The 26,896-nt window shown below is 44.3% G+C and overlaps 1 protein-coding gene across 5 annotated transcripts in view; it reads right to left on the bottom strand.

The window, feature by feature from the left end:
- Positions 1-26,896, bottom strand: part of LRGUK (leucine rich repeats and guanylate kinase domain containing) — a 105,701-nt gene that overhangs the window by 29,500 nt on the left and 49,305 nt on the right. For 2 of the 5 annotated variants that reach the window (XM_044246592.1, XM_044246593.1), the window contains exons 12-15: positions 23,360-23,456; positions 19,005-19,118; positions 16,038-16,239; positions 15,314-15,409 (exon numbers count right to left, since the gene is read on the bottom strand). In XM_044246592.1, the coding sequence (XP_044102527.1) occupies positions 15,314-15,409; positions 16,038-16,239; positions 19,005-19,118; positions 23,360-23,456 (509 nt within the window). Of the gene's footprint in view, positions 1-5,452; positions 9,331-15,313; positions 15,410-16,037; positions 16,240-19,004; positions 19,119-23,359; positions 23,457-26,896 lie in introns of those variants that run through there. The other 3 variants (XM_044246589.1, XM_044246590.1, XM_044246591.1) reach the window with 3 other exon arrangements.

Genomic DNA, 26,896 nt, shown 5'->3' with positions numbered 1-26,896 from the left:
TAATAGTTTTCCATAGTAAAATAAGCTTTTATAGAGGAAAGCTACCAAGACCAAGGAAACAGTAATAATATTTATGTTCTAAATGGTAAAATGAATACACTTATTAAATCCTTCTTACAGTAAAGTGCTCTATTCATAAGTTTCCAATCAAAGAGTAATCAGCTACTTAAATAGAGAACAGAGTCTTTATCAGGACAAAGGAAAGCATGTGAACGTATATTCTCACACAGAGAGAATGAGGTACACAAAAAAAATATTTCTTTCCATTGAACTTCACACTGAAACCTCCTCAATATAGCTGAGCTAATGGGCTCAATATTTGGTGCCTGCATTTACAATGTCCTAATTTGAACATATAACAGGAATGCCTGGCCAGCTTAGTCAGTGGAGCGTGTGACTCTTGGTCTCAAGGTTGGGAGTTCAAGCCCCACGCTGGGTATAGAGATTACTTAAAAATTAATATAAAAATAAACTTAAAAATAGAATAAAATAAAACATATAACAGTAGTACCCTGAATTTCTTCCTTTTTTAAATGTATGAGTTTATCATGAAATAGTCAATCGATGCTTTGAAGGAGATAAGATATAGGACAGGCAAATTTCAAGATGAGAAACTTAGTATGTAAGATCTGCATATGTCCAGCACTTGGGCAAGAGAAAGAAGCAGCAGAAAATAGGAGAGAAATCTTCAGGAAGTTTGGATACATATGAAAGCCTTCTTCTACGTAATATGTTTGATAATAAGGCTGGGGATGAGACTCCCACCCTGTCCTATACTCTCTCTTCTAGCAAGCGCAAGGTCCTTCCTAAGGGATCATTCTTCAAGAACAGCTTTTTCAAAGATGGTACATCATTGGTCAACTCCTCTAGGAAAGATTTTTTTTGTTTGTTTGTTTGTTTTGCCTTTTTTTTTTTTTTTGCCTCAACACATCACCAAAGGAAAACAGAATGCCTACTATCTGGTAGTTGATTTCTAAGTTAAGTAACTTGACAGTACTTATTATCCAACCAATTTGAAATGCAAAATATAAATGGCTTTGACTTTATCAATAAAGAAATATCATAATAAAATAATAGATAACACTTATTGAGCATGTACTATGTGCCAGCTGCCATGACAAGACTTTCCCGTGTGTATCACCAGATTTCATAACAACTCTAGAGCTGATGTTTCCCCAACTCAATCTCCAAGCTGCGATGCTGTGTGTGAACGCCCATCAAATAATCTCTTCATCTCTGTAATACACCACTTTACTACAATTTCTTCCCAACATTATCCTAATTTCTGTTTAAGCTCCTTAATTCAATCAAGGTCATGAAGGTTTTTAAAAGGATTTTCAGAGAAGACCATCCTATTTGCCAAATACTTCTATCTAGTTTGAATGGTTGTTAAATAAGATTAATGATAAAATGCTATCCTTTTTTTTTTTTTTTGCGGCTTACATGTTAACACTAACATTCATATACACACTTACTATGTACCAGACATTTTCTTTCAATTAACTCATTTACTCCTAACAATAATCTTGAGGTAGGTCATTGTCTCTACATGAGAACTCTGTAACTTTCCCAAGGTCACACAGCTAGACTGTACTAGTGCTGGGATTTCCAATGATTATGTGGACAGTTAGTTATTTGAAATTAAGAATTTCTAAGGTTATAAACTTTTTTAAAAAGCCTCCGAGGGGGCGCCTGGATGGCTCAGTGGGTTAAGCCTCTGCCTTTGGCTCAGGTCATGATCCCAGAGTCCTGGGATTGAGCCCCACTTGGGGCTCTCTGCTCAGCAGGGAGTTTGCTTCCTCCTCTCTGCCTGCCTCTCTGCCTACCTGTGATCTCTGTCAAATAAATTTTAAAAAAGCCTCCGGCTTTTGCTAATCATGCTCACACTCTCATAATCATCTTGGAGGTGAAAGATTTGGTGGTCTGACATTATTTACCTATCATCAACACAAAGAAATTGTTAGGCTCTTATTATCCTTTTCCCTGAATGCCTCCTCAATAATAATAATAAATAAAAAGTGATTTCTAGAATCACATCTTCCAGATTGAACTGAGAAATTAATTAAATTCAGTTATGAACATATTGTGCTAGACACTACATAAATAGCACAATTATCTAAAGTGGAGTTTGGAAGATCTTTTATGTTAACAAGATGATTTCAGGGTTGTCATGGAGCAAAAGGAAAGGGAGTCAGCTAAGTCCTTAGTCCTGAAAACACTACTGATCCAAAAAGTTTCAAAGTGGTTTTTTTCTTGCTTTACCTAAGAACTTATTTTTGTGCCTAAGATTTTTGGACATATCTTCTCTGGAGCCCTAATACTGACAAAGAGTGTAACTGCCAATCCACTGGATCCTTGCTGTTGTCCCAGAAAGGAACTCCGCGTTCAGGGCATTCACAGCAACTCACCCCATCACACATGAACAACCAGCACAGGGAAGCATCTAATCAAACAGGCCTCCAGGAACAATACCAGAGCAAAGCTCCAGAGAGCTCAGCACAAGGGTTTTCCAATCACAGGTTGCAAAATGAATTGTGGAATCTGCATTTTGTTGGTTACGGCCTGCATTTTTAGAAGTTGAGATTAAGTAGAACAGAAAACATCTGGGTTTATCACTATAGGAAGGTGTCTCCTACATGTGTCTGTGTGAGAGTGATGATATTGTAAAATGTATTCTTAGTTAATGGATTTGGGGTCTGAAAGTTTGAAAGCCACTGTTCTAATGAGCCCTAAGTGCATAGGTTTTCTAGTACTAAGCTTTATTTTCAATTAAATAGACTGCTGGATTCTCCATAGCCAGCCTGTAGAGCCTGTTGTAGCAAATGGATTAAATCATAAAAGCAACCTTAAATTTTATCCAGCCCAACTAATCGCCTGACATATGGAAGCTTCTCGTAAGATTTCCAACACAGAGCCTCCAAGTTCTAGAGAAAACCTGTTTATTCCTTTGTACGTGACTTCTAACTTTAAGAAAGTTCCTCATTATGTATGCCAAACTGAAAGAGACATAACATAACATAAGGTTGCGCTTTCACAGGACAGGTTTTCATACATGTGAATTTGATTCTATGTAACCTTTTCCAAATAAACACAGGTTCGTTGTAGAAAATTTGGAAAATACTAAAAAGCATAAATGAGAAAGTAAAAATTATTCATAATCTGACAACCCAGAACTCACAACTGGAACCATACTGGTTTTACCTCCTTAATCTGTTTTTTCCTTAGTATGTAACAAATATTCTTCTCTATATTTGTCTACAACATGATTATAATGGCAATGTAACATTTTAGCATATGGCTAAACCGTAACTTTTCCGTAAGTTATTTTTAAAATCCCACTGGGTGGCTATATTACTTCCAGATTTTATTATAAAGACATTAATGGGAACATCGTTCTATGTCAATTACTTCCTTGCGATAAATCATAGTTAGAATTACCGGGTTAAACATAGGCAACATTTACAGGCTCTGACGGATATTGCACAACTGTCCCCCCAAAAGTGGTGCCAACTTATTTTCTCAGTGATGACACAGAAAGTGTGTTTCCCCTCAACCTTACCAAGAATAGGCATTAATTTGCTTTCCATCTTTGCCCGTTTGGTACCCCCCAAAATCTATTCCATTTTAATTTACAGAAGTACTGAAAGCTAAATGCATTTTGACGTGTATTTTGGCCATTTTTCTCTCCTTTTTTATGAATTACCTGATCATGTCCTTTGTCCAATTCTCTTTTGAAGCTTTAAAACAACTGATTTAGCTTTTTAAATATTTGAAGAAGTCTCTTAAGCCCAGTGGAACTATATTACCTCCGTTGATGCGAACACTAGCTGCCAGACTTCCTTTAAAAAGCTAAAGATCACATCAGCTAATAGAGGGACTAAAGCTCTGCAGTGTTTTTTGCTGTCCCATAAAGACCACTTTGCTGAGGAATACAGCAAATGGAAGGGATGTGAACTTTGTAAACGTAGAAGGAAAATGACAATTCTTATGCAGCTTAAAAGCAGAAGTTTCCGTTATACCAAGAAAACCAATAATAGCAGTAAAATACTCCCACCACAGAGGAGTTAGTGATCTTTGCTACTCCCTTCCTTGGACAATAAACAAGGTATTGACCAGCTGCTCTGAACCCAGGACATTTTTACATGCCAACAAAACGCAAACCTTATACCATTCGCGAACCCCCGGGGAAGGGAGCTAGAGCTTCCTCTAAGTCAAACAAAGGGAAACCTGGCTTTTCACTTCCCTTTAGAATCCTAAGAAAAATGCAACCTTGAATGCCCTAAGTGGCCTCAGAACCAGTAGCCCGAGGAGGAAACCACGTATTTTTCTAAAGTTCTCACCTAAGTGAGGTATCAGCGCTTCTGATATGCACCATTCATGGCTCATAAAACAAGGGGTGATTATCCTTATTTTCTTCACATCTGTCCTCCCCAAACCCCCACCATGTCCCACCCAGGTACCTCCTGAATCTGTCTATTCCTGCCACAGTGCCTTATTACAGGCCCTCACCATCTTGTTAGAACTATCGCAATAGCTTCCCAGCCATCCTTCCTACCCACTGTACTACCTTAAATTTATCCTCCATACCAACTCTAGACACATGCCTCTAAGATAAAAATTTAACTATTCAATGGCTCCCCACTGTTAGATCAAGTTTCCAAACTCGTTATTAGCACAAAACGCCCTTTGGATCTACAGACACCTGACATCCGGGTCCTCAGAAGAAATGCTGCACCTGCTCTTACGGCCACCTGCTCTTACGGCTTAGACATATGCTGTTCCCTTTTCGAAGAAACCTTCACTCTCTCCCATCATTCTAATTTTGCAACCTTGATGACTTGGCTGAAAGATAACCTCCTTTCAGAAGTGTTTTGTGATCTAATTCTCCCATCCCAGGCTAGATTCAGTGTCCTTCCTTGGTATCCTTATGACATTCTGGAAAAGTTAATAAATGGGTTTGCCTGTTTGAGGTTAAACCTGGCCCAGTGTGCTGTGGGGCTTCCGGCTACCCCAATCACATGGTGCTGTAATGAACTCTCTTATCTGTCTCTCTGGATAAAAGACGGAGCTCCTCGGGTGTCCTCATCATCTCACTGTGCATCTAGCAACCAGCAGTCTGGCAGCTAGAAGGTGCTCGATCAAGGCTTGTTGGGTGACTGGACTAACTCCATAAATGTAAGTTATGATATGTTAAAAAAAAATTCATCTTACTACGGTCATCTTTGACAAATCAGATAAATCAAAGGGTAATTATTGGCATAACATACACTCTTCATTTTTTTTTAAAGATTTTATGTATTTATTTGACAGAGAGAGATCACAAGTAGGCAGAGAGGCAGACAGAGAGAGAGGGAAGCAGGCTCCCTGCTGAGCAGAGAGCCCGATGCGGGACTTGATCCCAGGACCCTGAGATCATGACCTGAGCTGAAGGCAGTGGCTTAACCCACTGAGCCACCCAGGCGCCCCTACGCTCTTCATTTTACAAGAGGATTCCTGCCTCCTGGATTTTAAAAATGTCAATTTCCTCTACTGAACTTGAAATAGCATCTGCCATACATACAATTTAGTGGACACATACCTTTTGTATATGATAAGATCCATTTATACAGGCATTTAGTCCTCCATTTTTTCTCTTTTGGAAATACAGGATGCCAAACATAGTTTCTGATGCTGCTATCTACATAGTAAGCACTCAATAAATACCTTGTAACTCTTTAAGAGCCAGATCCCAGGTTAGCTTTGCTCTTAGTCCCTGCTGTCTGGGAATGCAGTTGCCATGTACTCGAGGAGGGGGCACCAATGGTGACATGTATGGGACCCTGTCTCTGGCCAGAGTAGATTAGTTTAGGAATGAACACTTGGACCAAGCCAGGCCAGTCAATATCTTTCCCTGAATTTTTTTTTTTAAATTTTAAGATTAAAGAACATGCAAATTAATCCCTTTCTAGTAGTGGGAGCTGCCAGATGTAAAACCACATATAAGACTTGAGAAGTACTAGTGGCCGTGTTCCCTGCCATGTGCAGAAACTTCTGTGGAGTCCGTCGGAACCAAAGATAAAGAGCCACCATGGAGAAAGAAACAGAGAAATGACAAGAGTGCTGTTGATGACAGCAAATACTGGGGATGACGAGAGTCTGGGTTATGTTCAATAACTGCTCCCCAGTTCTGAGGTAGGCTCAGCTCTACCTCTACCCTCCCCATAATTTGGTTGTGGGAGACTTTCCACTCCCTTCTCGTAGATTCCAGTAAGCTGCCTCAGGTCGGACCCCAGTCACTTGTCAGCAAAGGAATCCTGATGGTATGAGATGATCAAGGAAAACGAACTCCACTCCATCTTCTCCCCACTAACCCTTTCCACTGATTCAGCCAGGTGGTTTAGCATAATGAAGGCATGGGCTAATTTACATGAGGTTCCTATTCGGAGAGAGAAGGAAGGTATTCATCCTGAAATAAACATTGAACAAAAGTAAGTTTCAAGTCATACATGCCAACGCAAACCCGGAGGACTCAGCAATCACAGTGTCACTGTGCAAGGAACGTGTCCCCTGCCCTTCCGAAGACTCCCATGCATTAATTGCGAGTCTGGAACCTTGGCGGGAGTGACCAAGACCCAGAAACCGCAAAGGCTTCCTTTCTCAGAGTTCTCCTTCTGGATCCCTCGGTAAGGCAAGAGGCAGGTAAGAATTTTCTCATCCAGAAGTGACTTTTCCTAATGGAGTCAATAAAAACAATGGCAACGTGACATTGCTTCAGCCAGAGTTCAAGCACATATTGGAATTCATACAAGTCTAGACACACAGGCTCCCTGCTGGCATCAGATCTGTTAAGACCAGCTCTACAGCTTGCTGGAGTACCCCACTCGAGGGGCTGCTCTTTGAGGCTACAGGGGCAAACCCCAAGAATTCACACAGACTTGCTGCCTTCTAAGAGCCCAAAGGCTGGACAGGGCTGGTGCCCACCCCCTCATGCTTATGCAGGTGGCAGAAGGAAGCTGGGATATGGAGTCATGGTGGCCTGGCCATCACTTTCCTTTCTATGACAGCACTGCCTCCAAGAGGCACAGACGTTAGAGACCCAGTGACCCAGTGCTCCAAGGGTGGCTTACACCTTGGTGCTCTGACTGCCCCTGGCTCGCAGCCTTCCTTCCCAGCTGCCCTGCTCCTCGGCAGACACATGACTCTGGGGTGTGGCTGAGCTCCTGTCCTTTGGTGCTCCCCCATGTTTCCGGCTGTGTTTGTCTCTGGCTTGCTGCCCAGGAGCGCTGTCCCTTTGGACAGAGCTCTCTTTGGTCTGACTGGTCCCCTTCTGGGCTTGCGTCCCTTGGACAAGCTGCTGGGTGGAAGCCTGCGCTGGGGAGTCCAAAACAGCCTCTCTCTTTGGAAATCTTCCCCTTTTATGAGCCTCTTCTTTTCTCCTCGGATGTCGCCTAGAAGCAGAATCATCTGGTCTGGACTCTGCAGAGGAAGTTTCACTCTGGAGAGGTCTCCTGGGCAGGGGTTGACCCTCCTGAGTTGGGGGACCACCACTGAGGGCCGCTTTAGCCTCTTGAGACAATCCTCCAGAATTCCTTCTTTTTGAGGATGGTCCTTTTTTGGACACAGTTCCCTTCTGAACCAGGTCATCTGTGGGGAGGCTGGCACCGGCCTTTTTTCTGGAAGAATGTTCCTTTTCCCGCTTCTCTTCTGGTAATTGGGGATCCTTAGGCAACGGTTCAGCATGGGTTGGCTCAGGGATTTCTGGTGCGTGGACTTTTCTCTTCTGGTTCCCCTGAGGACTCTGAGGCGGGCTGGGGTTAGGGTGGTTGGGAACCTTTGGGGGAGTCATCTTACTCTGGGATTCTGGCTGCAAGGCTGTCTGATGGCTTCTAGGTGCCTTTTTCAGATGCCCTGTCCCTTTAGTTGTCTCTCTTTGGACAGGGAGTTTTTTTTTCCTAGTTCCTATCTGCTGCACTGGCTCTTGGTTTTGGGGTACGGCCCGTACATCTGAAATCTTGCTGGAGGCATGGCCTGCTTTTGGAGCTTGCCTTCCCTTTGCGGGCCTTGAATCATGGTGAGGCCCTGTGTTCTGAGGCAGCTGCTGTTCAGAGAAGGGAGTGGGAATTTGTGGGAGCCTAACGACCTGAGCCTCCTCTTCCTGGGGCAGATCGGGGGCAGGCTGTGGCATGTGCTCCTGGATGGGAGGGCTGATAAGAGGGAGCTTCACCTCCCTGACCTTTTCTTCTTGGACTTGCTGAGGACTATGGTCCGGATAGGAGCTCGGATTTTGCGGTGGTTTGGAATGGGGAGGGCTGAAGGGAGGAAGTTTACTGGGGTCTCCTTCCTGAGCTAGCGGAGGCCTGGGGGAGGAAGTCACAGTTGGCTCTGAGGCTGTGCCTAAAGCTTCCTCCCTGCTGGGTGACAGGAGTTTGGGGGTGGGCCTCCGGCTCTGGAGTGGAGCGAGGACCTGAGGCTGGGGCAGCCTGGTGGGAGCCAGGCGGCTTCTGGGGAGCAAAGTCATTGGGTCGTTCCTGTCCTGGGTCTGTTTGAAAGCTGCTGAGTCTTGAGGTTGTGGCAATTCTGGGTAAGGAGTGCTAACCCGAACCAATTCTGCTTTAGGGATTTCCTCTTCTAGAGGTTGTTCTGGAGATGGTCCCGGTATTTTGGCCGCATTAGGGTGGGAAGGGTCTCTTGGAGGCTCATAGTGGGCACTGTTGGGTGGCAGATCAGCGGACTTGGTTTCCTCACCCTGGGTTCTCTGGGGGCTGAGGGATGTTGGGCCAGACCCCGCGGGAGCCTCAGATGGGGGAGGGCCAGTGGAGGTTACCTTGGCCTCCCCTGATTCCTCATCCTGGTCTGGCTGAGGGCTGCGAGCTGGAGCTGGGTCAGGGTGCTGAGAAGGCTCCTGGGAAGGAACGACGGAAGACTGCCCTATTTTATCTGCTTTTGCCTCAGATGTCTGGGACTCATTTTCAGGGAGCTCCGTCGTTATTATTTTTGAAGAAAGATCTGATTGTTGAACATCCCCTTCCTTCTGGTTTGGGGATAAGTCTTGGGCCTGCTGGGAAGTACCAGGTGCTGAGGAGCTGGGCTGTGGAGGGGGCTGTGGAGGAGGCTGAGCACTGACATGGCTACTGGGAGAACGTTCTTCTTGATGGGCTGCTCCCTCCTGGGTCAGCTCTTGGTTCTGGGAGGGGGCCAGGTTCTGATGTTCAGGCACCTGTGCATGAGTCTGTATTCCAGAGAGATGCTCTGTTATCTGGCCATCTGCTTGCAGTTTCGCCAAGCGCCTTGGGGATGGGACCAGATGTGCTGGCACCCCAGAGGGGGTCTTCTTGCTAGAGGGAGCTCCTGCTTTAATATAAGAAGAAGTTAGCTAAAAACATCTTAACATGGACTATGCAACTAAGTAACTTTAGAAATAACAACAACAACAAACTGTTTCCTTTCCTGATGCACATAGGCCTTTGAAAAGAATAAAGTTACACATAGAGAAGAATTATAACCTTTCCTTCCCCTTGGGGAGACTAGGTGCCTAGAATTCTCTCATTTAGTAGAATGTAGAAAATCTTAGTCAATGGAAATCATCAACTTCAGCAAATAAACATAGAGAGACTTATTCACAGAACCAAAATTTACATCCGGGTGAGAGAGTGACAGCAACACTTTCTAAGTGAATGAAATTTAAAATTTCCACAACTTAGAGAGGTCAGTGCTGCTTTTGATGGTAGAAACGAGAGGGTGGACGTCTAAGCCAGGGGTTGTCCTGCTTGTTTAATGGCAGTCCCCTTCAAGAAACTGGGAGCTCTCTGAGGAATAATCAGCTTACCAAGGCAAGGCAAGGCAAGGCAAGGCAAGGCAAGGCATGGGAAATTCAACAGGCACTCAGTAAGTCAGTAGGGAACGGAAGGAAGCAAAAAATGGATTCCATGGAAGCATGAGGTGCCATGGCTCACAGGAGCTGCTCCTGATACTCCCCCCACCCCCACCACGCCCAGGGCTACTCTTTTCCCTCGGAGTCTACTCCAGGTTTCAGCAATGGTTCTCAGAGGCCACTAGCACATTAACATTGCAGACGGAGACACTTCCTTCGCTCACCATGGGAGCAAGTTCTCCGTGTGATTCTGTTCTCATGGACCAACCAGGGACTCGATCAGTGCAGCAGGCACTTGCTTCTGAGAGAAGTCCATACATATTCTGGTGGCCCACGGGACATCTTCACCTAGGCCTAAGGACATGGCTCTGAAATGCTGTAGTCAAGGGTGGCACACCAGTGTGGAACAGCCTTGAAGAAACTAGCCTCAGCCCACTTTGAGAGAAACCTGATGCCCAGAGACTACAAACCAAGTCAGACCTCCAAGGTGACCCCATGGTGGTCTATCCCCAGAAGGAAACCAGGCTCCTGGCAATGGTCCATTCTCCCCCACAGAGGAAGATGGGCTTGGACTACTCTGGGTCCTCCCTGAACCTGCTCGTCTGGAGAGGTAGCCTGTGCCTCCAGCTGAACCAGACTTCTCTGGAAAGGGGTTGGGGAAGAGTGGGGACAAGGAAAATCTTGCCACTTGGTGGGATTTCTGAGGGGATGGCTCTGCTCATCATTCCTATCTCCCTAGTTCATGACAGTAATAGAGTGAATACAAACTTAGTCAAGAAGCAAGGCTAAATTAAAATATAAGAAAAGTAAAAATGTCCAGAAGGGACAAATTCATAGAGACAGAAAGTAGATTAGAGGTTACCAAGGACTAAAGGGGAGAGTTACTGCTTAATGGGAATAGAGTTTCTGTGTGGGAGGGATGAAAACTTTTGGAAAGAGGTAGTAGGGATGGTTATACAACACTGTGAATGGAGTTAATGCCATTAAGTTGTACACTTAAAATGGCTAACATGGCTAATTTTATGTTTTTTTAATCACATGCAAAAAGAAATTTTGAAAAATAGAAAGGCAGAAGAATAGTAAAACCCAATGCTGAAAGCTCTTTCTCTTTGTAAATGCCCTGTTTCCTAGAATCAGACATACAAGGATTTTTTTCACCCCACTTTTAGAATTTGACAATTCACATCATTTGGCAAATGAAACCCTGCCCTTTATTAGAGATAAAGATACCAAGTGGGACCTAGTAAATTGCTCAATTTCCCCGTTTGACTCATCACCACCATCATTTTCCTCTCTCACTAGTCAGATCTAAATAATGATTTGCAAATATAATTTTATTTTATGATTTCTATAGCAGGAACTCAGGGTGATAGTTGGATCAGCTTTTTAAAAGCTTTATTAGGAGCACCAGATGAGTATTCCAGAAATAGGCTGTAGAGAGACACAGGGAAGGTAAAGACATCTCTTATACTGAGTTGTGAATAAAGTGAGTTTTTATTTCATAAAAACTGTACTGTTTGCTCAGGATTTTATTAGTTATTGTGCTTTAGAAATGAATATTACCTGGCATTGCTATAAGGGAAAAAAATAAGATCATCCGTACCATGGTTGATAAATATTTTTAATTAATGGCATTAATTATAATGGTATGTCTCAGTATTTTGAGGTTTTATAATCACTTTGTACCTAACATTACAATTTTGTATGTGCATTTAATGGAAATTCAATTAGTCTCTCCTCTGGTAAAGGTTTGCATTTCTGGGTCCAGGCTGATGTGCTTGCTATACTGATAGACTTCAGGCTTATTTTTACGATTTTGTTCTACTTTCATCATTAAGAGTAGAAATTAAAATTGCATTCTCAGTTACAAGTTAGCAACATGAAATTACTGAAGATAAGGCTATGTATTATTACTTCAAATATCTAGGAATACTTCTCAGTTGGCATTGGTACAGAATTCCTGCTTCCATGAAAACAAAGCCATTGGCCACTAGATTTCGGTTTGTACTGAAGCCTAAGTTATAGGCAGTCTAATCTAAGGGCAAAAACCTCAGCAAATTCCAGAATGTTCCATAATATTATATGTATGGCTTTGTTGTTTAGAAATGGCAGTTCAAATTAATGATTACTGGTGAAATTTGGAATATGAAACTAAGGCTTCTAATTTCCAGTTCAATTTTCTAATTGGTCTTTCATAGAACCTTAAATATTTTTTATTTCAATTTTTTACCTTTGACAGCTCAATTAAATATTAAAAATATTTCAACTATGCTGAAATTACTGATCTTTTCTTTCTAGGGGGTCTCATTTATACTTACATAGGTAATGTAAGTCTTTATGTAAACATACAGAACTACAGAACTTAAAATCAGAGGGACCCAGCTCAGAGTGGAAGCAAAAATGCAAAAGCCAGTCAGTCCTGGGGCGGTGACCCTGCTGGGACTCTGGTCCCTTTTCAGGGAGTCATGATGCTCATTTTGGGGTTGTTATGGTTGGACCCTGCTCACCTGCAGTGAACTCCTGAACATGAGGGCCTGCCCTCCTTGGCATAGACTTCATGCCCTCAAACTCCAAGAGGCCCCTGGCTCTACTCTTGAGTCACTAGAGATCCTTTTAAAGCTTTATTAATAAGGACCATGCTCATTAGAATATTTAAATACTCACTTGAATCACATCTGGCCTCTACAAAGTCACTTTATGTGCAAGTTTATCCTGAAACCATCGATAGAAGACAGTAACGTCCTCCACAGATGGACTATCTAAATAAAATGAGGTGGTTTGGCTTCTTAAGAAAACACATCATTTTCCCAAATGCTAACCCTGCAGGAAAACAGGGGTCTACGCAGGCCACTGAATTAATGCAATAATTATAAACCTTCCCTCTACTTTTTAAAGCAGAGGTTCCACGAGTCAATAACCAAATGACCCAGTTTCTGTTATGCAGTGTGTGAGCGGAAGAACATTTTAACAAATTCTATAATTCATACTTTCCATTAAATCAGACAGGCAGAACCTAACTGGTCCAAAAAATTAAGTTTCATTTTACCCTTTAAAAACGGGAGTCTGTTTTCCTATGCACACATTATCTGGTCTATTAATTCACCAAATGGCAACTGCACTGAATCGTCAGCGTCCTGGTGGTCGCAGAATGTGGAATGATGGAGAATACGGAACGATGGAGAGCAGGGGCCCCGCTGGCTGAGATCCAGCTCAAACGCCACAGCTCACAGGTGCCCTCTGTGCTATTGACTGACAAACACACTTCTCTCCTTTTCTCAGAACTTGTCAGGCTCCAGGGACGGACTCATGCTCATCTAAATCCGCAAGGGGCTGATTTAAAAGCCAGAACACCAACTGATTCATTTACAGTGGGAGCCGGGCCCGGCTCAGGGCTCAGGGCAGGGTGTTCTAACGTAGGAGCACGCCCCCAGCGGAACAGCTCCACCCAGGGGACCAAATTAAAGATCAGAAGTTGCCAGGTTAGCAAAGATTGAAAGCAAAGAGAGGCAGATTTCCTCACGAGAGACTTCCATCCAGCTCTCGAAGCCTCATGAGATATGCCATGCCCCCGACCCAGCACGGCTTTCTAAAAAACTGATGGGAGTTTATCGTGTGGATAAACACACAGGCATCCTCCTCATTGACTGTCCCCCCTTCGAAGACTGGGCACAGTCCTCCAGTCCTCCATGACGCCTGTCTGCACATGGAGTACACTTTCTTCCACTCCTCTGCAGGCGGGAAGTCCTACCCTGGTCACCTGTCTTCTAGAAGAAACACATGGAAGGAGAGCCTCTCTCTGTGATCTGTTGGTTGCAAACCAGTGTCACAATGACCTTGTTCCAGAGGTTCCTGACCTGAAAAACGTGTGTAAAATTGCTAACGGGCACTGCCAGTCTCAACTCTGGCAAAATCATGGCCTGGCCTGCCCCAACCCGGCCAGCGAAGTCCTACTGGGCCAAGAGTCACGGAGGCCAAAGCACGCGAATACACAGCAAGCAAGGGTCTCACATCAACGTTTTACAATATGTGATATGTGAGAGCAGTTCAGCCCATTGGAGGGGACCTTCTTTTTCTTCATTCGGGTGTCAAAAACTACACAGAATGTAAAGTCTGCCGTCCCCACCATTTTTAAGTATTCGGCTCAGTAGTGTTACGTACATTCACGTTATTGCGCCATGAAGCCCATGAGCTCATTTCATCTTGTAATAGTGAAACTCTGTAGTTGTTAAACAACAACACTCCATTCCTCCCCCCTCCCCAGCCTCTGGCAACCGTCCCATTTTTCCGTCCTTATGGATTCGACGAGTCTAGGTACCTCATAAAAGGGGCATCAGACTGTATTTGTGTTTTTGTGACTGGCTTACTTCACTTAGCAGAACATAGCCTCCTTGTGGTGTGTGTCAGACAGAAGCCCCTTCCTTTTTAGGGCTGAATAACATTCCACGGTATTTATCAACCACGTTTAGTTGATTCATTTGCCTGTTGACGAACAGTTGGGCCGCTTCCTCCTCTCAGCTGCTGTGAATAATGCAGCAGTTCACTGGGGTACAAGTACCTCTGCAAGTCCCTGTTTCAGTTCTTCTGGGTAGATATCCTGAGGTGGAATTGCTATATCATATGGTGATTCTATTTCTAGTTTTTGAGGAATGACTACATTGTTTTCCATCAGAGCTATACCATTTTACCTTCCCAATCTCTCAACATCCTTGCCAAAGCTAATTTTCTGTCATTTTTTTCATAGTCAGCCATCTGAGTGGGGATGAGGTGGATTGGGGAGAACCTTTAAAATACATCTCAAAATACTCATGTGCCAAAATTCTAAGTTAAGGCTTTAGAATTCCTGGATTCCGAGGAGAGACACTGCTCTACAGCCCATGCTGTTTGCTGCGCATGTTCCCTGAGGCACTAACTCTCCCTCAATGGAGAGCATCAACTCCATCGAGCACGATAGTCAAGTGAAGTTCTGAACAGCAAAGCAGCTTGCCCAAGGGATGGGAGGGCCACAACAAGGCTCACACCCTCTGACCGTGCTCCTCCACTGTCCCCTCTAGTACCAGACATTTGGAGGACTGTGGCAATGCAAAGAAAAGGAGAAAGAAATCTATTGGCTGAAAACAACGCTAAACACAAACTTGCCGAGCAGAATGCCGCCAGCTCCCTCAGGGAGCCAAACTTCTGGAAGGCTGAGTTCTGAACCAGGAGGCTGGCCCTTATTTACCATAAACCACCAAGGAGGCACCAGCCAGCATGTCCCTGAAGGACAGCCCTGTGAGTGCCACTATGGCCACCCGACAAGGAGAGGGACAGGTGCAGGGGGCTGATTCACGTAGCTCACTTGTGAAGACAATCACCCGGGAGGAAGGAGGGGGATTAAAGCGTTAGAACCAGCTTGAGCCTGGCTGACGAGTACCCACATCGCAATTCAGACTGGTTTCCCTGGCACAAAAAGGGACAGCGTAGTACCTGCAGTCGGAGCCAAATTCTTGGATGTTTCCTCAGACAATCCAAGGTATTCTCTGATGAGGTGACTCAGCTTTTGGTAGGCAACTTCCAGATCATCTACAGTAAATGAGAGAAGGTACTTTAAGGCAACAGAATCATACCAAAATACAGCCAATTTGCAACTGATGGTGGTAAGGATTGTCTAAGCTACATCTAAGTAACGACTATTGTGGTAGGCAGAATTCTGAGACCCTCAAGACACTTCACCCTCAGATAACTGCCCTCCTTCAGTGTGGGCAGAACCTGTGAATGTGAGGGGGTGTTACTCCTGTGATTATGTCATGTTAAATGGCAAAAGGGAGTTCTGCAAACGTAATGAAGGTTACTCATCAGTTGAGTTTGGGCTAGTCAGAAGGGAGACTCTCCAGGTGGGGTTGCACAGGATCACATGAGCCCCATAAAGGAAGAGTATTGTCTGGTAGAAGAGGAAAGCAGAGTCTTGAAGCATGAGGAGAATGTGATGTGCCATCACCAGCTTGAAGACAGAAGGGCCACATGCACACGACCTGGGAGCAGCCTCTAGGACGTAGGGCAACCCCTGGCAGAGAGCTAACAAAAGAAGCAGACACCCAGTTCCACAACCATAAGAAACTTCATCAGCCAACAGGTTAAGATGCAGGTTACAGCAGATTTTCCCCCAGTGACAATACACTTCAAAAATAAAACTTCACTGAAGGTTACTGACCTGCATTGATGATCGCATCAAAATATCCTGGAAATTTCTGATTGGTTTTAATATAAAGGTCCACTCTGGACACAGCAAATTCAATCTCTACACGACTGAATAATCCTTTTCTCCGCAAATATCCTTCGTATTTTTCCTTGTCCATGGGCACCACCAGGATATATCGAGGCTCAAAATAGGAAAATTTCAAACTTCTTACACCCTATTTGTTCAAAGAAGAGGTGATAAATTAGAAACAGACACACAATTTAGAAATTATGTTGGAGACATCTGACAACATAGGTGTAATAAGTAGTCTTGTATTATAAGATTTGGATAATTAGCTATTATTTTCCTGTAAATATCTCAAAGTTGGATTACTTCCCTTTGTCCATCAAATATTGTTATTGGAAATAGAAGAACTACCTGGCCATCCTCGAATTAATTACTCTAATAAACATGATGGTTAAAAAAGAAAATTGCTAGGGGCCCCTGAGTGGCTCAGTGGGGTAAGTGTCCAACTCTTGATTTGGGCTCAGGTCATGATCTCAGGATCATGAGACTGAGACCTTGTTGGGTGGCACAATGGGCATCAGGCCTGCTTGAGATTCTCTCTCCCTCTGTCCCCACTCACATCCTCTTTAAAAAAAAAAATAAATAAATAAATTGCTAGATACAAACAGGTACATTCACAGTAGTACTGTGTCTTTAATACTGAAGAGAAATTTCTCTTTTTCTTTTTTCAGATTTTATTTTTAAGGAATTTCTATACCCATTGTGGGGCTTGAACTTATAACCCAGAGATCAAGAGTCACATGCTCTACTTAATCAGCCAGGTGCCCTACTGAGAAGTAATTTCAAGTCTACATTTCAAAGAGCATCCTCTGCAGCTGCAGGACATAAAGATCTTACCAGAGAAGAAAAGCTCCTCTGTTACCCCATTGTCATCTCCTTGGGACTGGCCCTATTCCTAAACCAGCAACCTGGTTGGCTGGTTCCTGCTACATCTCACAGCTTCTACCCAGAGCAAGGGACAACCAAGCTGCCAGCAGCTCACACCCAGAAGCACGGCTGGATGGTGGGCTGTGGATCGGGAGGGCTGGGTGGTAACAGACCACAGCTCCCCAGCTACTGCAGACCACGAGCCAATCCCACAATTGCTCCCTGGGCACCAATTTCCTCATAGCAGAAATGCAAGAGTCCTTCCAAATGAACTCTAAAGCCCCTTCCACCTTGAGCCGGTCATCAGCAGTTTAGCTCAATGTTCAACATCTTTGTTTTAAACATGGGGTGGGGGGGATGAACTATGGGATCTTTTACAAAAGAATTTCTAAAACTGCCAATGACAGTACAACCAGGGACAGCAGGCCTGGTTCACGGAGTCAACATCTTGGAAATGAGTAGGAGAGAGTTCTCAGGGAGGAAAAAGGAGGAGGGAGCCAGCACTCAGAGAACCGGTGAACCAGAAGAAGGTAAGCACAGGAAGCTGGAGAGTTTCTGCCTTGTCCGAGGAAGATATTTTTGGTGATTAGCATAGAAACCCAGAAAACCTCCTTAGAGATGCAAATGCAGTCAACTGCAGAAAGAGGAGAATTGTGGGATTTTGAAGTTAGAAAAATTAAAGAGCTGGAAGAAACAGGCCCAATTTCACTGCAGTGAGGCAACATACCAATCCGAGGAGCCAAGAAGAAATCAGTCTCCTGTTCTGCCCAATTACAAAGAAAACAAGTTTTAAAAGAAGTTTCAGAGTCGATAGAAACAGAATATCTGACCAGCCCAGATTTTGTTTTCTGTAAGTTTGATCTAACAGAATCATTTTCCTAACTTATTTTCCTGACTACAAAACTGTTACACCACTCAGTGAAGTTATCTTCCAAAGACAATCAAGTTTCTTTAAAGACTTCACATACTTACTAAAGCCATAAATTTTTAAAACAGTTAAATAGGGGGCACCTGGGTGGCTCAGTGGGTTAAAGCCTCTGCCTTTGGCTTGGGTCATGATCCCAGGGTCCTGGGATCAAGCCCCGCATCAGGCTCTCTGCTCAGCAGGAAGCCTGCTTCCCCTCCCCCTCTCTCTCGCCTGCCTCTCTGCCTACTTGTGATCCGTCTGTCAAATAAACAAATAAAAAATCTTAAAAAAAAACAATTAAATAGGATAGTCATGGTTTTACTCTGGATCTAGACTGGATCCATATTCTAACTCCATATTAGAATATGTAATATTCTGCATATTCTAATTATAGAAGATCACTGGGGAAGATGGGATATGGGGGCAGAGACAGAAATCTCCTGAAATCTGCAAGACTGAATTGCTCCAAGCTGGAGTGGACTGCAACCTGCAAGCAGTGGCAGTCTGACAGCGCAGCCCACGCATCTGCCATGAAGAATCAGAGAACAGGGGCGGCTGCACCGAGCGGCCAGGGGACAGTGTACCAGCTCCACAGCCTGTGAGGGGCACCTTTACCTGGGTATCACTTCATACAAACAGAGACCACATGCCCTAAACGAGGAAGGTAGTGAGGAAGGTAACACAGAAAGTGAATCGTGGGGTGGCTCAGTTGGTTAAGCGACTGCTTTAGGTTCAGGTCATGATACTGGAGTCCCGGGATCAAGTTCCACATCGGGCTCCCTGCTCAGCAGGAAGTCGGCTTCTCCTGCTGACCTCTCTCCTCTCAAGCTCTCTTTTATTGCCTCTCTCTGCTCTCTACCTCTCAAATAAATAAAACATTAAAAAAAAAAAAAGAAAGTGAATCATGAGTAGCACTTCTATTCCTAGTATATGTGCAATCCATGTCTTCTGTCATAACTCCAGTTATTTAACTGTGCATGTTTGGCCACCCTTGTGCCTAGCAGGGTGCTAGGTGCTACCCCCACCTCCTCAACCACAAACCTATATATATCTATATACATAGATATATATAGATATATAGACTCACTTAAACACACACATGCATTTAAAATAAATTGACTGAATGAAAAGACACTTACTTCTATCTCCATGTGAATACAGCTTGCCAAACCGTCTCTCGCGATACCTTCTATGGTGTCCCTATTTAATCCGTAACTGTGATTACCATAATTAAATGTCAGAATGAATTTCCCCTGAAATTTGAGAAGCACAGAGGTTTTTCATATAACAGCTGCCATAATGAAACTGAATATAAATAAAACGATTTGATATCTTACTTTTCTATGTTTCCATAAAACTTACAAATAGAAGGCTGACGATGGGTTTATGAAACTTAATATCAAAATGTGGTAGAGAAATTTATTCAGAATTCTCAGCTGTAAAAAAAAAATTGAGTTTTTGGAGATCCCGTGATCTGCTGACGAAACACGTGAGGAGAGTGAAGGCACTGAGGAGAGCGAAGCTGCTGGTAGGACCAAGCATTTTGCTCATTTACCTGCTTCCTTGCCCAACGTGCACCATAAATTGTCATTACTGAGAAAGCAAAACCGATGGCCCACTCTTAGCCTCAGCCATGTTGGCTACGCTGGTAGACCAGGTACCCCAGAAAAAGCTCCCATTCTCGGAAGCCTTGCATTCCCAGATAAGCCGGAAGGCCATGAATTACAGGGACATCTAAAAACCTTCGCATCCTGAGATAAGCTATGAAAAACAGACCCAATTCGGTTTTTCCTTATAAAACACAGCTTTTTATTGACACTGCCCCAAATGTTTTTCAACAGAATTGCCGTGTGCTCTAGAGTCATCTGAGGTTTAAATACTGCCTTCCATCTAATTCCTGGAAGCCCAGTTCTTCCCAAAGCTGTACCCCCTTGCAAAACAGTCCAAGTTAAAACATGCCTCTCGAAATCGACCATTTCTTTGACGCTGTTATATTTATTAAGCTACTAGGTCTCATCTAAATTGGAAAGCTGACGACAAAAGAAGGAATAAAAATATGGATGATCTTGGCAACTGTGGCTCCCCACACATGGGATTTTGAAAGAAATGAAAGCTTGCAAGGCTGAATCCCGTCAATTGAATTGAATCCCATCGGATGGCAGCATCATTAAGAACAGGAGCCGTTAGGAATCCTTTATTCTACCTCTGCCTCCTGGCCCGACATGTTCCGGAGATTTGGGGACCAGGGATAGGCCATCTGTCTGTGAGGGGGTGGGGGCATGGGTGTTGGAAGTCCATGAGACACAGAATACCTGTTGTGGCATGATGGATCTCGAGTGATGAGGACAATCACCCACTTCATAATCCAGAGGAGTTTATATCACGCACTTTAAAAGTTAAAAACTCAACAACAAATATCCTAATATTTTATGCCTTCAATGTCATGCCTTCTTTGTTCTTTTTTTTTTTTTTTAAGATTTTGTTTATTTATTTGACAGACAGAGATCACAAGTAGACAGAGAGGCAGGCAGAGAGAGAGAGAGGAGGAAGCAGGCTCCCTGCTGAGCAGAGAGCCCGTTGCGGGGCTCAATTCCAGGACCCCGGGATCATGACCCGAGATGAAGGCAGAGGCTTTAACCCACTGAGCCACCCAGGCACCCCGCCTTCTTTGTTCTTTGAAGCAAATCGTACGACATCTTATATATATACATATATCATATGTACGTATATAATACATATATATATTGCCATCTATATAAATGGATAAGATCCCTATCTGAATCTCCCATCAGGCATATACTCTATCTTGCTTACTGTGTGACTCACCCTGTTCTCAAAATGCGGGTTTTTTTGTTTTTGTTTTTTTTTGAAGGTAGGGGTAGAGGGAGAGAGGGAACCTTAAGCAGGTCTCCATGTCCAATGTGGAGCCTGACCTGGGCCTCCATCTCACACCCCAGAGATCGTGTCCTAAGCTAAAATCAAGACTCCAGGATCATGACCTGAGCTGAAGGCAGAAACTTAACCAACTGAGCCACCCAGGTGCCCCTCAAAAGGTACTTTTGAATCACGTTTCAGATAAATACTGTGCATTTGTTTACTTGTGTGTACAAGGGCCGCCCTCTGTGGAGCCCAAAAATCTTTTCTGGAAGAATGAAGGGTTGGGAAGAATCTGGCATTGTACTTTATTATATAAAACAGGCTTTATTATATTTCTTTTAAAAACATTTAGAGTAAGTGTCCTCCAGCTCCTGGCTGGTGATAGTCCTTTCACAACTTCCTGCTGGAGGATTTCTTAGTAAACAGCAATAATCCTATTTCAGAAGCCTCCAGGTCTGTGATCTTACTTCCACAAGAGAGGAAGAATATCTTCAGGGAGGTGACTGCACGTATGTCCTTAAAAATGGACTGTGTGTCTGGGGCGCCTGGGTGGCTCAGTTGGTTAAGTTTCTGCCTTCAGCTCAGGTCATGATCCTGGAGTCCCAGGACCGAGTCCCACATCGGGCTCCCGCTCCACGGGGAGTCTGCTTCACCCTCTGACCTTCTCCCCTCTCATGCTTGCTCTCTGTCTCTCTCTCAAATAAATAAACAAAATCTTTTTTAAAAAATTAAAAAAAAAAAAAAAGGATTGTACATCTGTAGGCATGCAGTGGGGTGACGATCCACATGGAGGTGATGAGGGAATGGAGGAGAGGGTGCCTCCACAGGAGGCATCCGGGGCCTGGGTATGCCAGGGTAGTCTGCCAAGGCGAGGCAGCAGGCTGGCTGGGTGGGGCTTCTGGGGAGTGGGGGGGTGTGTACAGGGGGCTGAGTGTGTCGGTGTGACTGGCGAAGCTGATAGTGTGTCGTGAGTTACAACCTCTCACGGTTTGCCTCTTCGTGAAATAGTCTTGAGCTCGCTTTAAGGAAAAGGAGCTCAGAAGCAAAATTCCAGTTGAAGAAAATGACATTATGCTGAAGTAATAAAGTTAGCAGAAGCAGTAAAAACGAGCACTACTCACACAGACAAGGATTTTGTAGAGGGAGTCAAACTGTGAAACCAAATATGGAGTGTAAATACAGCGACTTCTTAGACTAGGAATTAAACCAGACTTAGTTACTACGGATCCAGTAAGGTATGGAACGTCAGGGGAGCATATGGGGTACTGAGAACAGATGAACTGAACCAAAAAAAAAAAAAAAATGCCTCAGACTCTAACAAGAGAAATTAACATGAATTTCGGGAACTAGCTGTTTTTCAACCCTAGAGTCCTAAAGGAATCCTTCTTACTAATATCAAGATAATGCTTCTTATCTCTATTAAGGCTTTTAGAAATATAAAAATCCCAAAATACTCTTGATACATTCAGATCAACTACCAGAATACAGCCCTAGGAGAGATTATAAAGAATCTCAAAGATGTTCTTTTGACAAGGTTAGAGGGGAAACGGCCTAGAGACTATAGGACTTTCTCATTTGGGTTTCTCTGTGAATGCAAGAGAAAATAGGCACTATGTATAAAGCTGGGTATTCAAAATCAAACTCATAGAAACTGCAGATCCCATGCTTAACTCTACTACAGTTATTCGCACTGATGTGTAACATGAAAGCTTAAGGCTACATATGTGTCCAGGACAGGCCAACTGAATGAGACACTGCGTGATGAAATGATGCTTGGGGCCACAACAGTTAGAAAGCACCAGTGATGGGGCGCCTGGGTAGCTCAGTTGGTTGAGTGTTCAATTCCTAGTTTCAGCTCAGGTCATAAACTTAGGGTCCTGAGATCAAGCCCCACATCAGGCTCCGCACTCCGTGTGAAGTCTGCTTGCCCTCTCCCTCTGCTGTCTCTCATAAATAAATAAAATCTTAAATAAAAAAGAAGAAGAAGAAGAAGAAGAAGAAGAAGAAAGCACCAGTGATGGCAAACAGGAGGGGTCTCTGGACAGAACACTCCAACGGCAAGAGGCTCAATTCATATCACACATCAGACTGGTCTGTGAGAACTGCCTATGTTGAGTAAAGTCTGATTAATAACAGCAGCACATGGGGCGCCTGGGTGGCTCAGTGAGTTAAGCCTCTGCCTTCGGCTCAGGTCATGGTCTCCAGGTCCTGGGATCGGGCTTTCTGCTAAGCGGGGAGCCTGCTTTCCCCTCTCTCTCTGCCTGCCTCTGCCTACTTGTGATCTCTGTCATATGAATAAATAAAATCTTTAAAAAATAATAAATAACAGCAGCATATAATAAGCACAAATCACAAGCACTTTACATAGAGGTCTTATTTCCATTTTCTTAAAACGTCTACTCATTGAGCTTCACTGAAAATTTACAATATTCTCTCCAAGATCCTAAAATAAAGCTGCACGTCAACAAGGATATACACGTAGTTTAAGAAAAAACAACCCAAAAAGAACACTTCTCTCATAACAAACACAAGATTTTTCTCTTGGTTATCACTAGTTCCTAATATTCCTACCAGAGGATGAGTGTTTCTTGTGTAATACAGGGGAGACCGTTCTTACCATGTTTAGCATTTCATCAAAAACTTCCTGAGAGATAAAATGGTAATCCACTCGATCCCCTTCTCCAAAGTAAGGCGGTCTTGTGGTGTGGCAGGCCCTGAAAGCACAGTAGATAACGGGTCGGCTTCCAGCAGCTTGAGATTGAAAATAGAAAAGGTTTGAGTAAAAGTAGGTTTTAAGAAGTTGAAATTGATCCACGAATCATGAATTGTGAGGTAACGCAGCACTGTGGTTTCGAAGTGCTAGACCACATTCAGCTGCTCCGCTCCTCCAGGGCTCATACAAACTCGGAGTCGTCCACACCGAGTCCGGACGCGCGGGGGTCCGTCACCTCCTCACACATGACTACTTCCGCTCATTACCTATATATTTCCACCCAAGAGTCTTCGCGTCCTCTCTGCTCTGTGGGCATTTCCCCGGGCCCCTCCTCATCCCTCACCTGGCTAGCCCACCTGTCTTCCAAGACTCAAGTTAAGTGCCCCGCTCCCCTCCCGCCCTCCACCCCCAACCCAAAAGCCTTTCTTGACCCCCTATGGCTGATTATGCTGCTCTCCACGTGCTCATAGCCTCAGTGTCTGCCACCCGTCTCCACCCAGTTCCTTGCTCAGGATCCCACCTCCTCAGCTCGGCCCGAGCTATCAACACCAGATATAAGCCTCAGTTCAACCAGAGAGACCCTTGCTGATCACTGCGACGACGGCATCCCCTCCCGGTCCCCACACCCTCCTGCTTACTCCCTGTCACCCAAACGGTCTTCCCTTATCCACATTATCTGGTTTTTCCCTGTCTTCCCCAGCGGGACGTACAACTCAGGAGGAAAGGACTTTATCTTGTTCATCTTACTTGCTACTGCATTCTCCATCACCTGCCTCTGTGCAAGCAGTCACCAATTACCTGTAACATGAACCAGTAAAAGGACGCCTGGGTGGCTCAGTCGGTTAAGCCGCTGCCTTCCGCTCAGGTCATGATCCCAGGATCCTGGAATCGAGTCCTGCATTGAGCTCCTTGCTCAGCGAGGAGCCTGCTTCTTTCTCTGCCTCTGCCTGCTACTCTGCCTGCCTGTGCATGCTCTCTCTCTCCCTCTCTGACAAATAAATAAATAAAATCTTTAAAAACATGAGCAAGTAAATGACACCTGCAAGGTAGAAAAGAGGCATGACCAACTCCATTTGGTGGAGGGCAATAAAGACAACTAGTCTAAGGCCACAGAGCAGACCAGCATCAGTCCCAGAAATAGACAATGGGGTCCCAACTAGCCCATGACTCTCAATTTCATACCTCATTTCCTAGAGTGGAGCTCTGGGACTGCAGGGCAAACTGATCTTTTGTACTATTCTGCGGTTTTCAAGGAGCAGATGAAACTAGCTAGACATCTGACATGGGATTTCAGGTCTTCCTCACAAGAAGCCACGAGGCGAGCATTGCTGTTCCCATTTCACAGATGACGAAACTGAGGCACAGCAGTTAGCTGATGAAGCAGCAGTGCCAGGATGACCCCGCGTCAATTCCTCTTACTATCAGTTACGCAGCGTCGTAACCTCAAAAGCTTCTCTGTCACAGAGCCCAATTTTTTTCATTTATACCACTGTTCCCCTTCCATTATCATCAAGAATTAACTAGAGTAGGAATGTTAAAGTCTTAACACTCTACTTAAATTACAGACCCAGGAAGGAGAATATATTCCAAGAAGACACTGTCAAACACCATGGTATTTGTTTTGTAGTGTGACTACTCTGGCATTTCTTCACACACCTTGGCAGGGCCCTGGGACCTCTATCTAGTGGTGTCCTTGACAGGCGGAAAAGAGAATTCAGTGACTGGGAACCCTGCACTGCACACCCTTCACATAGCCTTACACGTGGTACTGGATTTGCATTTTCCAACAAAGGAACTGAGCGGCAGGAATTTTTTTCAGAATTTCTAAAAGGAAGACAAAGGCAAGAAGTAATAGGAAGCTTCTAGGCAGGTAAATAAAGAGAAGACTTCAGAGAGGAGGAAAATGCAGATGACAGAGCCTGGATCCGCTGCAGAACCTTCCATTACGATCGACCTAAGATGACTTGTGGGGTTTTGAATCCTGTCATCCAGTTTTCACATGCAGAAATGTTCGCTGTGGAGTAGGCTGCCCAAATGTGAACATCTTAAAAAAGAAATGCTGCATAGTGAGAGCCGTGTTTCACTAACTCAGAAAAAAATGATGCCTAATTTTAGACAGAAATCTGCCTGGGCCATCACCTTCAGTGTCCTTTTTCTCCCCAGTCTCAATACAATTCCATTTGTAATTTAGATTTCCATGAGTTTATTATTTACTAATTAATTGACTAGTTAAGTCATAGTTTGCAATGGGAGCCACACCAAAGAAGAACTGAGTTAGAGATGAACACCAGACTACAACACTGGGCCGGAGAGTTGAGAGTGAGTTTGGACATTCGAAAGGCCTCTTCATGGGCCAGCTGTCCTGGAGAATCTTAGCAAATCAAGTCCATGGGGAAGAGATTACGATTGGGAGGGGAAGGAACCCACAAGGTCAATGGAATGGCCCAATATCCAGGGAAATGTAATAGGATGAGAAGATGCCGGAGAAGAACTAGCAGTTGGATGAGGAGTAGAAATGTTTTCAGTTTGATTCAGAAGCATGCAGTTTTAGAATCTCAGTTCTGGACCAGATTGCCTCAGGAAATAACAAACTTCTTGCTACTGGAAATATTTAGGCAGAGGTTTGGCTGTGAGCACATCTAAATTCAAGCCCATGTTGTGATGAGCATAGGGTGTTATGCACAACTAATGAATGGTTGAACACCACATCAAAAACTCATGAGGTACTAGATGCTGGCTAACGGAACATAGTAAAAAAAAAAAAAAAGAAAAGAAAAGAAATAAGAAAGAAAGAAATTTAAGCCCACGATAGCACACCATCTTGTTAGTAAGGGTACTCTTTCAAGGGCTACCCTCAAAAGCCCAGGTCTTCCTAGGGCATTTGGTAGAAGAATTAAATTAGTCCTAACCCTCAATGCAAATATATGCCAATTAACTGCTGAGCAGAAAGAGATCATCAGCATCTAAGATGCTGGCACCCCGTCTGAGTATCCTATTCCAGGAAGCCACCCCCCCCCCACTCTCCAGTAACGACACGCCCACTTTCTAACTCACACCACGGTGAGCTGTGACTGTACCCCAGCTGGTCCCCGGGTCTCCGGTCTCCCCTTCCCACCCTCTGCCAAGCCGCCCGCAGGGCGCACTTTCTAGAACTGCAGCAGTCCTCAAGACACTCCCTGCTTACAAATCCTTTCTGCTGAGACTCCTGTCTGCGTCTCTGGGCTTATCTCCTGCCATCTCCCTGCACACTTCCGGTACTCCGGGCTGTACGTGCGGTTCATCAAACATGCCTGCCCACCCCGAAGGTGCTCCCGCTGGAGTTCCACAGCCCACGTGTCTTCCACATCTTCTATCCTGGAGATCATCGCAGCACCCATCCAGCTATCCTGTGAGCCAGCACTGACCTGCCTGAGTCCCAGACTAGATGCAAAGCTCCCAGGA

This window comes from Neovison vison, chromosome 4 (genome assembly GCF_020171115.1).
Source record: "Neovison vison isolate M4711 chromosome 4, ASM_NN_V1, whole genome shotgun sequence".
Classification (NCBI taxonomy): Eukaryota; Metazoa; Chordata; class Mammalia; order Carnivora; family Mustelidae; genus Neogale; species Neogale vison.
Note: the sequence above shows the minus strand (reverse complement) of the source record. Positions and strands in the feature narration are given on the sequence as shown.